This window comes from Scylla paramamosain, unplaced genomic scaffold, assembly GCF_035594125.1.
Source record: "Scylla paramamosain isolate STU-SP2022 unplaced genomic scaffold, ASM3559412v1 Contig9, whole genome shotgun sequence".
In the NCBI taxonomy this organism is placed as follows: Eukaryota; Metazoa; Arthropoda; class Malacostraca; order Decapoda; family Portunidae; genus Scylla; species Scylla paramamosain.
Genome location: NW_026973674.1, coordinates 1784089 through 1801245, shown reverse-complemented (window position 1 = coordinate 1801245; position 17157 = coordinate 1784089). Strand labels below are relative to the sequence as shown.

General features: G+C 38.9%; 1 protein-coding gene across 3 annotated transcripts in view; it reads right to left on the bottom strand.

The window, feature by feature from the left end:
• Nucleotides 1–17157, bottom strand: part of LOC135096938 (ankyrin-2-like) — a 134552-nt gene that overhangs the window by 19145 nt on the left and 98250 nt on the right. For all 3 annotated transcript variants that reach the window (XM_063998711.1, XM_063998709.1, XM_063998710.1), the window contains 2 exons: nt 4628–4897; nt 3781–4188 (listed from right to left, as the gene is read on the bottom strand). In XM_063998711.1, coding sequence (XP_063854781.1) covers nt 3781–4188; nt 4628–4897 — 678 coding nt within the window. The remainder of the gene's footprint in view (nt 1–3780; nt 4189–4627; nt 4898–17157) is intronic.

The following is a 17157-nucleotide window of genomic DNA, read 5'->3' as shown; positions in this document are numbered from 1 at the left end:
TAGGGTGATGAGAGTTGTAGAGCTTCGATGCGAGACTCGAGTTGGTAGACGACGTTTCGAAGAGTTAGTGGTCTGTGGTGCCATATATATATATATATATATATATATATATATATATATATATATATATATATATATATATATATATATATATATATATATATATATATATATATATATATATATATATATATATATATATATATATATATATATATATATATATATATATATATATATATTGTTACTAAATCGTACATAAGAAGTAACAGAATAAAATATATGCATTCAGTACTAAAGGTACTAATATTCACAGTATTATAGGGGAAATAATACAAATATTTCGTATCTGAAATTGCACCTTGTTCAGGCACACAGATCAGTAAATTCTATGTTGATCTGTTCATTGAAGGACATCTTGATAGTGTGTTCTTAGCAAGTGAGCTTACTCCTAAACATTATTATAAATGAAAGATAATATAATGGTAATATATATATATATATATATATATATATATATATATATATATATATATATATATATATATATATATATATATATATATATATATATATATATATATATATATATATATATATATATATATATATATATATATATATATATTATTATTAGCAATTATAATATTAATAATAATAATATACTACTACACCTATTACTACTATTGCTACTACTACTACTACTAGTACTACTACTACTACTTCTACTACTACTAACAATAATGATAATAATAATAATAATAATAATAATAATAATAATAATAATAATAATAATAATAATAATAGTAACAATAATAGTAATGTGATAATGACAATACTGTTCGTGAGCCAAAATAAAAAAAAAATAATAATCGATTACGATAATTATTGAATGTTCAAAAAAATATATGGTGTCATGAGATAAACCTCTTAAGAGGTGTGTATGTGAGCAAGAATTCATGGTGCCTTGTAAGAAATGTAAAGAGTGTTACGCAACTGCCGGTAGGACAAAAAACCTGCCGGGCTGCCACTGACGTTATTCACTGTCTGTCAGACATTTGTCAGGATTTATTGGTTGATTTCACTGTTCAATATGTTCACAAGTTGCAAGTTATAAGGAGCTCGTCCTGGAGGGAAGGGCAGACAGAAAGGCGGACGTCGCTGGACTTACATGGTTTATTTTCCTGGCATGCACATTACACAGTCACGGCACAGTTCTTAGTAACAATCACTCGCACGCACACTAGCACACTAGCTACCATGTCCTCAGACGGTTACAGGGCGCACCACTGCCCTCACAGGTGGAAAACAAAGGCAGGGACAGGAGCAAGGGCAACACGCATCTTCTCGAGACTGAAACCGGACAGGCATTACAACTCTGCTAATACCTCCTCGGACCCCTCGCCTTGCAGGATAACGTCAACCGACGCCTTAATCTCGCTCCAGTGCTCGGTAAGAGGGGCCTCACGTGCACACACAGGGGCGTCCACGTATTATTATGTGCACATACACACATATACACACTATCTCACAGGGCACTTTCGTAACAATAGTATACTTAATGCAAAAACTGAAAATGTGGGTGAGTTTCCAGTAGCCCCTGCATACATTTCGGTAACGATAATTATAATGAAAAGAGTAATGATACTGATAACAATAATATAAATAAATAAATACTAATAATAACAATAATAATAATAATAATAATAATAATAATAATAATAATAATAATAATAATAATAATAAAATAGTAATGATATTAATAATAATGGAGACAGAAGTGAAAAGAGACACCGGTGTTATGGGATGAGTTTATTCCTGGTTAGTTTCGCTTGTAGCTTTCTTCCTTCTTCCCTCCTCAGTTACCTTTTGGAAGCTACAAGCAAAGCTAGTCGGGAATAAACTCGCTCTATAACACCGGTGTCTCTTCTCACCTTCACCGCCAACTTAAAAAAATGTCTCAAGAATGATGATAATAATAATATTAATAATAATAATAACAACAACAACAACAACAACATCAACAATAGTCATAATAGTAATACTACTACTACTGCTACTACCACTACTACTACTACTACTACTACTACTACTACTACTACTAATAATAATAATAATAATAATAATAATAATAATAACAATAATAATAATAATAATGGTCAAAATTATACTTGTCACTGAGGTTGGTCATAGACAGTACAAAACAAAGAATGGGACAAAAAAAAAAGAAAAAAAAAAACTCCCAAACAGCGAACAACACTAAAACTTTCCAAAGAGATGACCAGTTTTATCCCAGACGTGATTAGGTATTCGTTTATGTTTACAAGTGAAGGGGGAAGAAAGAGTGAAGATACTTGTTAACTAACGCGTTAGTGATATGAACACAATAGAGGCGAGATGAATAGGAAAGGGGATGTATCCCGTTAGTAGCTACGTTCAGAGGAGTAGTAATTACTGATATAACGGTAGAAATTACTGCAAAATGAAACATTGTTTTAGCGAGTGAGAGCTGATGAAGATAGTCTGTTAGAGGAGGAAGTAATGACAAAATGTTTTAGACTCCATTCTGTTTCAGAAAGCATCCATTCCCTTCACATTGTATGAAGGCATTTTTCTATGCAGGGACGGATGAGATACTGATACAAAGTTAGCACCTGAGAGAAGTAAAATAAATTATGCAGGCAACACAGAAAACCTCACGTCATGGAGACTCTTCCAGCAGATGACATGTGAAATTTCCAACTGAAAGTTTTAGAAATAGGCAGTCTAACTTTGCTCACTGAAGAAGAAATCAGAGTTATCTCTAAAATTATATCAAGTGGATACATAAAAGAATACGAGTTTTTAAAAGAATAAAGCAACAAAAGTTTGCCGCCGTCTCCCATTCGCAGATCATCGATAGATGGTTTCTCTATTCCAATTAACTCCTGCCGGGATATCAAATAAATAACGTTTAAAAATTAAGGGTACAGCCATCAGTAAAATCTACATGGAGTAAACTGGAGTAAAACAGAACACTTAAATGCATTGGAAGCTAATAATAAGTATTCAATACAGGAAATTTCCTAGAGATAAGAATTTTCATGCCATATAAAGTACAAAGGAGGAGTAAAAAAAATTACTAAAATGAATGGCAGCAAGGTATTATTACATTTAAATATTTCGGGTTTTATATTAACCATCTTAGCCTACTATGAGACAGTGACTCTTTATTTCTGAGTGAAGTTATGATTTTTTTTTATCCTGATTTACAGAATAAAAGGATTAGCAATTAACTTATTGAACAAAATATTAATCTAAACCTAGCATAACCAAACCAACCCCTCTGATGGAAACAGTAATATTATTTCAAGATTTTCTAATATTTTTCTTTGGTGACAGATTCAATATACTCTATGCAAGTGTCAGGATTATTACAGGAGTGTGATCAAGGCGGCGTAGCAGATGAAATAAGGGTGACAGGTGCTGAAGTTTTCATGAGAAGGTGAAATGAGTTCACGTCGCCATCCAAATTCTTCTTAAATTTTATCATATTACTATTATAATCTACAAGGTGTTGCTGTACTGTAAAATATATGAAATGATAACTTGGACACTGTTTTGTATCGATAGATTTTCTTACTGATGTATGTAGTAGTAGTAGTAGCAGTAGTAGTAGTAGTAGTAGTAGTAGTAGGAGAAAGAGAGAGAGAGAGAGAGAGAGAGAGAGAGAGAGAGAGAGAGAGAGAGAGAGAGAGAGAGAGAGAGAGAGAGAGAGAGAACACAGACAAACAGCCTCACCTGCTTTAGCCTCTGCTGCTCCTCGTCGGGCATCATGTGCATTGGCAGGCGACCGTGTATGTCCGGCACATACGGGCAGCCCCCGAGGTCCCTGATCACCAACTCGGCCATGCCCTGGTGGCCTGCTTCCAGGGCGGCGTGGAGGGCAGTGCCACCCGAGGCTCCGTTGAAGATGGGCCACGCTCCTGCCCTCTGCAGAAAGGCGGCAGTCACGGGGCAGTTGGCAGCCGCGGCCTTTGCCAGGAGGTCGCTCAGTGCTGGCCGGTCAGTCTCTTTTCCCCATCGCCAGGCTGCCTGCCAGGGTGTATTTCCCTCAATGGTTTTCACCAGATTGTTGATGCCCTCTACAAGGGCGCCGCTGACCTTTTCCAGGCGACGCTGCTCTGCACGCAGCCGACAGCAGTAAGCCTGTGAGGGAGGGAGGGTCATGACATCAGTTACGCACCGCGTGCAGAGAGAGAGAGAGAGAGAGAGAGAGAGAGAGAGAGAGAGAGAGAGAGAGAGAGAGAGAGAGAGAGAGAGAGAGAGATTACCTACTTCACTGGTTGCTCTAAACATTACATTGGTGTCCTTTTATGAAATGACGAAATTCATTTACATGTTCTCTAATGTTGGACAACTTTGTTGTGTTACAGGTTTGTCAGGCGTAGAACTAAAACCTGAAACTGAGAATGATGGAACACATAGGTTCATCATCTAGAACTAACAGACCTATAATTCATCCAAGTTTTTCAAACATTTTCTACGCTGCAAAGGAGCCACCACTGAGATTCGGGTCCAGTGCCGGTGCTCGTCCTCACCTTTACAGTGTGGCAGTGATGTGAGACAGGAAAGGGAAGGTACTTACGGTGGTGAGGGAGGCCAGCACCCTGTGGGTCACGTCGGGGCTCTGCCAAGCCTCCTGCAGCAGGCTGGTGGGCAGCGACGCACCACTAGCCAGTAGCAGGCTGACGGTGTGTGCACGGTCGGTGGTGACAGCCAGTCTAAGGACGGAGCGGCCACCCAGGGGCTCTATGGGGGCGCCCTTACACAGAAGGTCAGACACCGCTTGTACTTTGTCCCCGTGACTAATTGTTGAGAGCAGCTCCATGTACAGGTCCTCCGGGGGCTTGCCGCTCTGCCGGAGAGAGAAGGGAATCCATGGTGCTGATGGTATTGCAGCGAAAGGTATTTAATATATGATGTAATAATATGACAGTGTTGTCATAGTTTTTTAGAAAGTTTGGTTCGGTGGAAATAGAAGTGTTTACTGGTGGCTGTGGCAATATGTCAATGTGCATGTATATATTGTTCTGGCCTGTGTGTGTCTGTGTGTGTGTTTGTTTTTTTTTTTTGTTTTTTTTTTTATGTAGGAAGGATACTGGCCAAGGGCAACAAAAATCTAATAAAAAAAATGCCCACTGAAATGCCAGTCCCTAAAAGGGTCAAAGCAGTGGTCAAAAATTGGTGGATAAGTGTCTTGAAACCTCCCTCTTGAAGGAATTCAAGTCATAGGAAGGTGGAAATACAGAAGCAGGCAAGGAGTTCCAGAGTTTACCAGAGAAAGGGATGAATGATTGAGAATACTGGTTAACTCTTGCGTTAGAGAGGTGGACAGAATAGGAGTGAGAGAAAGAAGAAAGTCTTGTGCAGCGAGGCCGCGGAAGGAGGGGAGGCATGCAGTTAGCAAGATCAGAAGAGCAGTTAGCATGAAAATAGCGGTAGAAGACAGCAAGAGATGCAACATTGCGGCGGTGAGAGAGAGGCTGAAGACAGTCAGTTAGAGGAGAGGAGTTGATGAGACGAAAAGCTTTTGATTCCACCCTGTCTAGAACAGCAGTATGAGTGGAACCCCCCCAGACATGTGAAGCATACTCCATACTCGTACATGGACGGATAAGGCCCTTGTACAGAGTTAGCAGCTGGGGGGGTGAGAAAAACTGGCGGAGACGTCTCAGAACACCTAACTTCATAGAAGTGTGTGTGTGTGTGTGTGTGTGTGTGTGTGTGTGTGTGTGTGTGTGTGAAGACATTCCTTTTTTTTATATATACTTTTCCCCTATGGACTTTGTCATAAATTAGTCCTTAGCGTATTATTTTAGAAGAGGACCATAACTCTGTATACATTTAAGAGTATTTTTTTTTTTTATTATTTTATGAATACTGAAAACTTACTTCATTGAAGCTTTCGTCGCAAATTAATAGTTTCCATAACAGGGATTTTTGTTAGGTTAGGTTAGGTCAAGTTAGGTTGAGTTAGGTCACGTTAGGTTAGATCAGGTCACGTTAGTTTAGGCTAGGTTAGGTCAGGTCAGGTAAGGTTGTGGTTGCCTTTTTCTAAGTTGTCATTTCCATTTAAGTACCCTAAAATAACCATTTCCGTGTTCCCTGCTCATACATCCCACTTCCTGATGAGTTTCCAAGATCAAAAGCGGGATGAGGGAAGAAGAGGTAAAATGAAGTATTTCTGAAGTGCTTTATGATCAAAATCATTTATAACATAAACAAACAATAACGAATATCGTAATTTTGCAGTTTGTAGTTTGGTCATATTAGAAAAAATACTCCTTAGGCATGGTTTAGTTATGTTATGTTTGCTTAGGTTAGGAGGTTTAGGTAAGTGTACATTTGGTAAATATCCTTCAGAGAATCTCTTGGGGTTATTAGCAAAGCTTGACTTGGTAAAACATATGTTCACTTCCTAAGATCCCCACACTTCCACCAATCAGTACATGCCTATGGGTTTGTCATCAGGAGCAAGACTTATTAACTTATCATTTAATGAATCACTTCGTGTTCTTTTTTCCAAATACTGGGATGATGTAAATTGTCTACGTTTTCTTTACTAGTTTCCTTGTGAATTGTACTTTTCAGCTGTTTACATTTTTTTTTTTTTTTATGATTGCTTGCCTTCTACCAAGACCTGATACAGTCAGTGTAATTACAATACTTTAATTTTTTGACACCTATGAGTGCTTTCAAGCATACTTACCAGTCCACCACCAGACTGCAACACTGTCTAGGTGATACTTAAACTAAGCACCTGTTTAGTTAGGTGCGGATTTTATACTGGCTACACTGACACAATGTAATATTTATGTTCACGTCATGGACGTGACCATAATGATTGTCCACAATAGGTCTAATGACACGCTGATGAGTGAATTTCCTTGCTCTGTGAAGATCTAGGGGGATTTGCTGAAAGCACTCAATAAACCACGAGTACCCTGAACTTCAAGAGTGTTTGAGAGATATTTTGAGCATGGTACAATGAAACCCTGAAATTATTTTTGACGCCTGAACACTGTCAGAATATCATTTTTTTCTGTCAAAAAGCTACATTAGATAGGGATTGTGATGATGAGAAAAAACAGGATGAAGATAGAGATCTTTTTATTGCACGAGTGTTTCAACAAACTGCCTTCAGACGGAATGAATTCAGACTGAAGAGAGTTCTTAAAAATATTTAAGAAATAAAAGATCTCATGTTTCATCCTGTTTTCTTCCCACCACTACAATCCCCATTCATTTGTGCAGCCTATAGAAGTTGTCTGATACTTTCATATTGATTTGTAGCTATTACACGATGATATACAATTTGTCTTCTGGATTAGTGAGTTAGTGTTAAACTAACCACTTTTGTGTTATTTTCTTCATCATGTATCTGCCCTATTAAATATTTATACCTTTACTTTGAGAAATATGTATACCAACTACTTAAATATATGGAACGCATCACAGTTCACTGAACGAAACAGGTCACCACACTTATAGTATAGTCGTGAGCTGTAAGCTGTACAGATAGTTAACATCTATAAACAGCTATTGAAATTAAGCAATAGTTTATTTGTTTAAGATGAATTTAGAATAACAAATGTGAAGAAAGAAGTACATCTTGATAAATGAATGCAAAATGTAATGACCAAAAATATTTAGCATTATCTTGATATTTATTAATGTTATAAAAATTATAAATATAATAAGCAACAATGGCATTTCACACTCATGAACAATTAAATTAGTAAAAAAAAAGTATTATTAATATGAAATATAAGATGCATGCACAAATACATAATTGATTACTTTGATGTATATTGATGTAATGGGATAATGATATTATCAATATCGCATGGTAACACGCAGTAAGATGAACTGATACATAATTATATCAGATTTAAGATTAGCACTAAGCCTCAAGATACATAATCAATAGGTTCTTTTGATGGATTAACTGTTTGCTAAACTAAATAAAGTATTGCTTGACCAAGATCCATTTTCATCACCATCTTTATCTTCCTTTCCACAACTGAAATCTTTAGGAATAACGGGAGCATCAGTACTGATTTAAGTAAAATTTCCTTTTCTGGTCTTTTTTTTTTTTGTATATATAATAATGAAGGAAAATTGAGATGAAATAAGAAGAAAGCATGACTATAATCAAAGCAGCACAGCACTACCTATGGAAAAAAACTACACACACACACACACACACACACACACGCGCGCGTGAAAACATTAATGAAGGAAGGAAGATTAAGATGAAATAAAAAGTAAGCAGGTCTTATACATTTTTCAATTATCATCAGGCATGACTTTAACACAAGCAGCACAGCATCACCTATGGAAAAAATACACACACACGCACACACACACACACACACACACACACACACACACACACACACACACACACACACACACACACACACACACACACACACACACACACACACACACACACACACACACATATATATATGGAAGCGAACACAAACACACTTTCACACCGCCTTCCAGGTCACATGTGCCTGTCCACGCTCACGTTTTCCACTCATTCGCCCCCTTCCCCCCCCCTCTCTCTCTCTCTCTCTCTCTCTCTCTCTCTCTCTCTCTCTCTCTCTCTCTCTCTCTCTCTCTCTCTCTCTCTCTCTCTCTCTCTCACACACACGCACACATACACACAGTTTCTCCTCACCATGAAAAATGACACCAACAGACCACCCAATCGCTTGTCCGTTCACTTCTGGCACACAGGCCTGTCAAGTGTTTGAAGACCTGAGTGCCTCCAGCGCACGCAACGGAGTTACGTCCTGCCGTCCTTTCAGGGAGTTCTTCCGGAGGCACAGCTCCAGTTCCGCCTGGCAACCACTTGCCAGCACTTTGGTAAGGCCCGAGGCAACCACAAGTCTTACGCACCATGTCAGATGCGTCACTGCCTCAAGGGTTGATTGGGTACCAACTCAGCATCAAGTAGCCAGGCACTTGATGCACATGAGGTCCTCTGTCACACGTGCAATCATGTCAACTACCGGAAGCAGACCATTTCCTATTCCCAGTGCGACCACACTCACCAACTCACTTACATCGGCATAACGCAAGCCTAGGCCGCCCAGCTCCCAACCTGGCAGTGCGATGCCTATCTTCGCATCCACCATCTACGTAATGCTGTCCACGACGACCCCAGGGATAGCCAAACACCACCAGTTGACATGACAGAAACGCTCGCCGACCTCAAGGCCATGCATCAGATTATTGTAGAACGTCCCCCGAAAATAACGCCACTGCATTGCCTCAGACCTAGCTGGCGCCATCACTGACGCTTTCGAGCAGCGTTCTCCCCTCGCTTGGTGGCGCCTCCTTTCCTTCCCATACAAAAACCTCCTTGCTAAGACAGCAGACCCTTCGTCCCCCCAGGAAACCGACTTTCGCATCAGCAGTGAGACGGTAATGGGAATGAGCGAAGACATTGTTTCCAGAAGTCATCAAAAAATGCGCCGACCGGGACATTCGCTCCTCCTTACGGCTCCTGATGACCTCAGACTACATCACTTTGCCCAGCGAAGAGATCATCGATGGTCTCAGTGCTAAACATCCCCCCGCCTTCTCAGACGACATCACCCCAAGAGTTCCCTGATGCGTTTCTCGGTTGTGGAAGACGATGTGCTGGCAGCTATCAAGGCCACGCCACTCGGTTCGGCCGCCGGTCTGAATGGTGTGCGACTCCTTCACTTGAGCCAGCTATTTGGTGGACGCACCGCAGAGGCGGGCCACAGGCTCCTTAATGCGCTGACTGAGCTCTGCAATTCTACCATTGCCGGGAACATCCCAGAGCACACGAGAGAGGCATTTACCGCCATCAAGAAAAAGAATGGCGGTGTGAGGCCCATAGCAGTCGGTTCCATCTACCGACGACTAGTGTCTAACCTCTTGGTCAAATACGTGTCCTCTGCTTTGGCTGCCGAAATTCAACCCGTTCAATTGGGTGTCGGCGCAGGGATGGGCTGCGAGGCGGTAGATCCTGTCATACAAGCCTTTCACTCTCCCCTCAATCTATGGTATCTGGATGATGGTACCTTAAGTGGTCCCCCAGAGACAGTCGCTGCCGAAATCAATAGTTTATTGCCATCTGTTCGAGGACTCGGCTTCGAAATTAACCTACGTAAGTGGGAGATCACCCACCTCGACGTTACTGACGGAACCGGAACGAGCAACAGAGGCCGGACAGTACTAACAGAAGGCAATGACACAAACACAGTTGAGAGTGCAGCTTCCGACTCCAACGGAGACTCCCACACCAACATCGACGCAAACACCGGCTCCCACTTTCAGGAATTCCTCAGACTCGCTCATCCTATATCACTTATACGAGTACACCTCACCTTTCTGGGTGCCTCCTTCCAATCCTATGGCTACGAAAAGCCTCTAGCTAACATTGAAGGGATCATGAGGATCATCAACAGGACAGCCAACATCGGCAGCCACGCGGCCCTCTTCTTCCCACCCAGGTACGCAGCAGTTCCCAGAGTCACGTAACTGCTGAGGGCAGCATCTGTCTATGCCGCCCAAGAATCTCTGCAGGCCATTGACGAATAAGTGCGAGAGGCAACATCACAAAGCTATAATGTGCATCTCACAGACATTTCCTGGACACAAAATTCTCTACCAATACATTTTGGGGGGCTAGGAGTAAGTTGCCTGATGGACGTGGCACTACCTGCCTACATTGCCTCTGTGGAAGCATCGCGTGGTTTGGTCTGTACCATTAACCATCGCCCCAGTGGTGACAGACCTATTCGTCTGACTTCAGCAATAGAGTCCTTCACCTGAAACTCTGACCATGCTCTTAGACAACAGACTCTAAACAAGGCAACCTCCAAGCAACGCTCAAACAACTTGCTGGCTCACGCTAACCAGATTGACCGAGCGCATCTCCTCGCCGCCACGGCACCTCAAAGTGAGGCTTGGTTGTCAGCCATCCCAGTGGAATGCCTTGGTCTCCTCTTACCCAACAAAGTGCTTTGAGTCGGTGTAGTACCTAAGGCTGGACACCTGCGTCCAGCAACCTCATCACTGCCGCTGTTGGGCCATGACGGACGCCTTAGGCTACCACAGCCTCTCCTGCCCTCGCAACACCGGCCGTCTGCCCCGCTATGCGACCCTCAATAACTTGATTTACCGGGTCCTGGTTGCAGCTGGTTTTTTAGCTATTCTCGAGCCGCGAGGTTTGGACCGAGGAAATGAGCGTCGAGCAGATGGCATCACATTCTTCCCCTTCAAGGGAGATTGTACGTGATAGACCTGAAATTTTATATATATATATATATATATATATATATATATATATATATATATATATATATATATATATATATATATATATATATATATATATATATATATATATATATATATATATATATATTTTTTTTTTTTTTTTTTTTTTTTTTTTTTTTTTTTTTTTTTTTTCCTTTTTTTCTTTTTTTTCTGCATTTTTCCGTTTTTGTTTTTTTTGTTTTTTGTTTTTGTATATGCAACATTGTAATAAAGCTTTTTTGCGTTATGCAATGAGGCAACCCGTCATGAATTTCTGCCGCAAAGCGATACAAATGTTTTTTTTTTTCCTTTTTCCCATATTTTTTTCTCAAGTATCCTTTTTTTTCTTTCGTCTCCTGTGAAAATCTGCAGTTCTCTCTCTGTGTGTAACATCAAAGATCAGGCATTTGTGATATAACTAATAATTCTGGAATTTATATACGAGGAATAAAAATATATAAATTTTCATTGTAAATTTAACAAATAATCAATGGATCTGCAATATATAAATATTTTATTTATTTTAAACAGTGGAACATTACTTTTTACTTAGAAATAAAATAAATTCTTGAACCGCTTCGTTCCCCACGAGCTAATTCACGCGTGAAATAGTTAATCGTTTTAAGCCTATGTACAAAGCCAATCGGTGTAATTAAAGGAAACTCGCTCTATTTTTTCCATATATATGAAGTATGTATCCTGTTAATTTCAAGTCCCTAGCTGCAATGCCTTATCCTTGGTGGCATTAATAGAAAGTGTCAAAATCTTTCAAGATCTAACTCCCCTCGTGACTTCTGGCATCTAGCCAAAAATATCTCCGATAACTTTGCTTCTTCTTTTCCACCTTTATTTCAACCAAATGGCACCACTGCTATCACATCTATCTCTAAAGCTGAACTCATCGCTCAGATCTTTGCTAAAAATTCTACCTTGGACAATTCAGGTCTTGTTCCTCCCTCTCCTTCACCCTCTGACTACTTCATGCTAGCTATCAAAATTCTTCGCAGTGATGTTTTCCATGCCCTTGCTGGCCTAAACCCTTGAGAGGTTTATGGACGTGATGGGGTCCCTCCTATTGTTCTCCGAAACTGTGCCTCCGTGCTTGCACCTTGCCTTGTCAAACTCTTTCAGCTCTGTCTGTCAACATCTACCTTTCCTTCTTGCTGGAAGTTTGCCTACATTGAGCATGTTCCTAAAAAGGGTGACCATTTTAATCCCTTAAATTACCGTCCTATTGCTTTAATTTCCTGCCTATCTAAAGTTTTTTTTTTTTTATTTATCCTCAACAGGAAGGTTCTTAAATATCTATCACTTCACAACCTTTTATCTGATCGCCAGTATGGGTTCCGTCAAGGCCGCTCTACTAGTGATCTTCTGGCTTTCCTTACTGAGTCTTCGTCATCCTCTTTTAGAGATTTTGGTGAAACTTTTGCTGTTGCCTTGGACATATCAAAGGCTTTTGATAGAGTCTCACTCTTATCTTTGATTTCCAAACTATTCTCCTACGGCTTCTATCCCTCTCTCTGTAACTTCATCTCAAGTTTCCTTTCTGACTTTTCTATTGCTGCTGTGGTTGATGGTCACTGTTCTTCTCCTAAATTTATTAACAGTGGTGTTCCTCAGGGTTCTGTCCTGTCACCCATTTTCTTCTTATTATTCATCAATGACCTAAACCAAACTTCTTGTCCTATCCACTCCTATGCTGATAATACCACCCTGCACTTTTCCACGTCTTTTCAACGTTCAACACTTCAAAAAGTAAACATTTCATGCAAGGAAGCCACAGAACGCCTGATTTCTGATCTTTCAGAAGTTTCTGGTTGGGGCAAAGCAAACTTGCCTCAGTGCCTCAAAAACTCAATTCCTCCATCTATCAACTCGACACAATCTTCTAGAGAACTATCCCCTCTTCTTCAGTTACACTCAACTGTCCCCCTCTTCTATCCTCGGTCTGTCCTTTACTTATAATCTGAACTGGAAACTTTACGTATCATCTCTCGCTAAAAACAACTTCTATGAAGTTAAGCGTTCTGAGATGTCTCCGCCAGTTTTTCTCACCCCGCCAGCTGCTAACTCTGTACAAGAGCCTTATCCGTCCATGTATGGAATATGCTTCACAAGTCTGGGGGGTTCCACTCATACCGCTCTTCTAGACTGGGTGTAATCAAAACTTTTTCGTCTCATCAACTCCTCTCCTCTAACTGACTTTCTTCAGCCTCTCTCTCTTCGCCGCAATGTTGCATCTCTAGCTGTCTTCTACCGCTATTTTCATGCTAACTGCTCTTCTGATCTTGCTAACTGCATGCCTCCACTCCTCCCGCGGCCTCACTGCACAAGAATTTCTTCTTTCTCTCACCATTATTCTGTCCCCCTCTCTAATGCAAAAGTTAACCAGTATTCTCAATCATTCATCCCTTTCTCTGGAACTCCATGCCTGCTTCTGTATTTCTACCTTCTTCTGACTTGAATTCCTTCAAGAGGGAGATATCAAGACAGTTATCCTTCAGCTTTTGACTACCGCTTTGGACCCTTTTCTGGGACTGGCATCTCAGTGGGTTTTTTTTTTCTTTTTTTTTACTGGAATTTTGTTGCCCTTGGCCAGTGTTCCTCCTACACACACAAAAGAAAAAAAAATGCAGGGGCAGTGCCTGTGTCATTCTGTCACCACTGTCTCCCATCACAGAGTACCTGGAATACCTCAGGACCATTCATCTCCGCCTTGACTTTGTACTTTGCCACACTGCAGTTGCTATAGGTAAAGTGGTGCCCTCACTCAGGCTTGCCCCCTCCACACCTATCTTTTTGTCAGGGTTTTCATCTATCTTTTATAATTTTGTCCTTAATTTAAGCCCTCCACATGGTATTGCCTGCCTGTTATTTAGATGGATAGACTATTTTTATTATAATTATTAATGCTGTCTAATGTTATTTTTTTTTATCTAAGAGTGTGAATAATGTGTGTGTGAATGTGTGGTGCTTTGTCTCAGCCACTCTGTGTGTGATTGCTGGCTTGACATTAATAGATCCTTCTATATAATTATGAAAGCTGGACATGCCTTTCAGAAACTGTTGGAGCAACAGGTAATATTAAGTGATGTGTGATGAGCCAGGTGAATGGGTGATGCTGCCCAGGAGGACAATTCAGATCCCAGCTCACAATTCTTTGAAGTGCTTGTTACAAGAGCTGTCAGTTATTTTTCTTCACTTTCTTGTAGGAAAAGGAAAATTTGGTATTAACTTTTTCTTGATAGTGTTGTAACATGATTGGAAGTCTTCCAGCCATTTCTGAGCACGTCTTGTCATGTGGCATGTCCTAAAATATTGAAAAAAAATTCCCTGCTAGTGGAGTGACAAAGGGAAAGACACCCCATCAACATGGAGACTAATTTGTTTTGAGTATTAGATAGATTTGCCATTTGTTCTGGTTAGTAAATGCATTGTCCATAAAATGCATACAACTTTCTCATAAGATATAAGCAACTAGCTGAACCAGATCCAGATGGTGCTGGAGGCGTGCTTTAGCAACAGGGATGCCATGCAATATAGCCTGGTGCTGTCTGCACAACTCTCTTCTTGTTATGGTAACCAGAGCAGCTGCTGGCACAGATACATAAGTCAAACAGTATATCCTAATAAAGTAGCCACCAGTGCTGTTTGCAAAGACCAGTTGATCAAGATTATACTCACCACCACAACCATTTACCACACTCAGCCTCTACCTGACATTCTCACATTGTCACTACAGTATTAATTTCTGTGTGTACATCTATGTGAGGGTGAGGTGCCCTTTCAAGTGAGCCACAGTATTTTTGATTCCATAAGTCTAATTGTGATAGACATAGATGCATTTTACTTCATTTTAGGATTAATTTTTGAAAAAAAAAAAAAGTGTTGAAAGTAGAAAGCCCGAAGTAATATTAAAGTTGTATTTGGCGCTGGTTAGACCTCATCTAGACTACGCTGTGCAGTTCTGGTCCCCACATTACAGGAAAGACATTAGAGTCACTACAAAGGAGAATGATTAAAAGGATACAGTATATGAGCATTCCTTACGTGGCGAGATTGAAGCTTTTAAATTTACATTCTTTAGAGAGACGTAAGTTAAGAGGGCACCTAACAGAAGTCTTTAGTGGCATATGGGTTATAAGAAGGGGGACGTAAGCCAAATTCTTAGGATCAGCAACCAGGACAGAACAAGAAATAACGGGTTCAAGCTTGAAAAAAAAAAATGAGGTTTAAGAAAGAGATAGAAAGAAATTGGTTCTCAAATAAAGTGGTAGATGAATGGAAGAGATTCATTAATCAAGTTATTAGTGTTAAGACATTAGGGAGCTTGAAGAGAAAATTAGACGGATTTATGGATGGAGATGATAGGTGGAAATAGGTAGGTATGTTTCATACAGGGACTGCCACATGTGAGCCTGATGGCTTCTTGCAGCTTCCCTTATTTCTTATATTCTTATGTTCTTGATAGGAGAAGTACAGTAACTCCTTCAACTTTAGCACTTGATTTCTCAAAATGTTGTTTTTTGCATTTTAAAAATTATCTCCTTTGCACTTGATGTTATACTTTTTTTTTTCTATTATGGCTTATGAAAGTATGAGAGAAGAATAATTCCTATCCTCTGAATTATTATCTGAAATAAATTTTGTATTTTTAGCAAATATTTAAAATTAAGAAAAATTTTTTTTTTCTATCGAACTTTAAGAAATATGTGTTTTTTTTTTACTATTGTATAAGAAATTAGAGGGTAGGATTTATTCTCCTATCCTTCCTGATTAAAATGTTTTTTTTTATTTCAAGAAATGGGTCAATAAATAAGGGATGAGATGCAATTTAACATGGGATTCGCGACTCTAGGGGGGGATCGTACGATGGGGCCCTGAAAAAAAAAAAACAGATTTTTTTCTCTCATTTTTTCCATTTTTTCCGCTTTTTTTTATTTTTTGGTATATGCAGTATTGTGATAATTTTTTGTGTGTTATGTAATGAGGCGTTCCATCATGAATATCTGCGGTTTTGCACGCCGTGGTACATGTATGTTAACTTCTTTTTTTCCCATATATATATATATATATATATATATATATATATATATATATATATATATATATATATATATATATATATATATATATATATATATATATATATATATATATATATATATATATATATATATATATATATATATATATATATATATATATATATATATTTTTTTTTTAGGGGTATCCAGTTTTCTTTAGTCTCCTGTTAAAATCTATGGTTCTGTCTTTACGTACAGCTAGAGAATGGGAAATCTTTAGCTATAAATAATTTTTCACAAATTTATTTACGAAAAGTTTTTTTTTTTCGTAAATCTAACAAATAGTCAGTGTATTTGCATCAGATATATTTTTAAGTAATATTTAATTTAAGTTAAATTAAGTTAATTTTAATTAAATTAAACATAAGCAATTTAACATGGGATTCGGGACTTTAGGGGGATTGTACGATGTGGCCCTAAAAAAAATAAAAAAAAAATTTTGTTTCTTTTTTTTTTTTTTTTTTGTATTTTTTCCGCTATTTTTGGTATATGCAACATTGTGATAATTTTTTGTGCGTTATATAATGAGGCGTTCCATCATAAATAATCTGTGGTTTTGCACAACGCGGTACAAGTATGATAACTTTTTTCCCTTTTTTTCCCATTGTTTTTTTCTTTTTTTAGGGGTATCAATTTTCTTTAGTCTCCTGTTAAAATCTACAGTTCTGTCTTTACGTACAGCTAGAGAATGGGTAATTTTTAGCTATAATTTTTT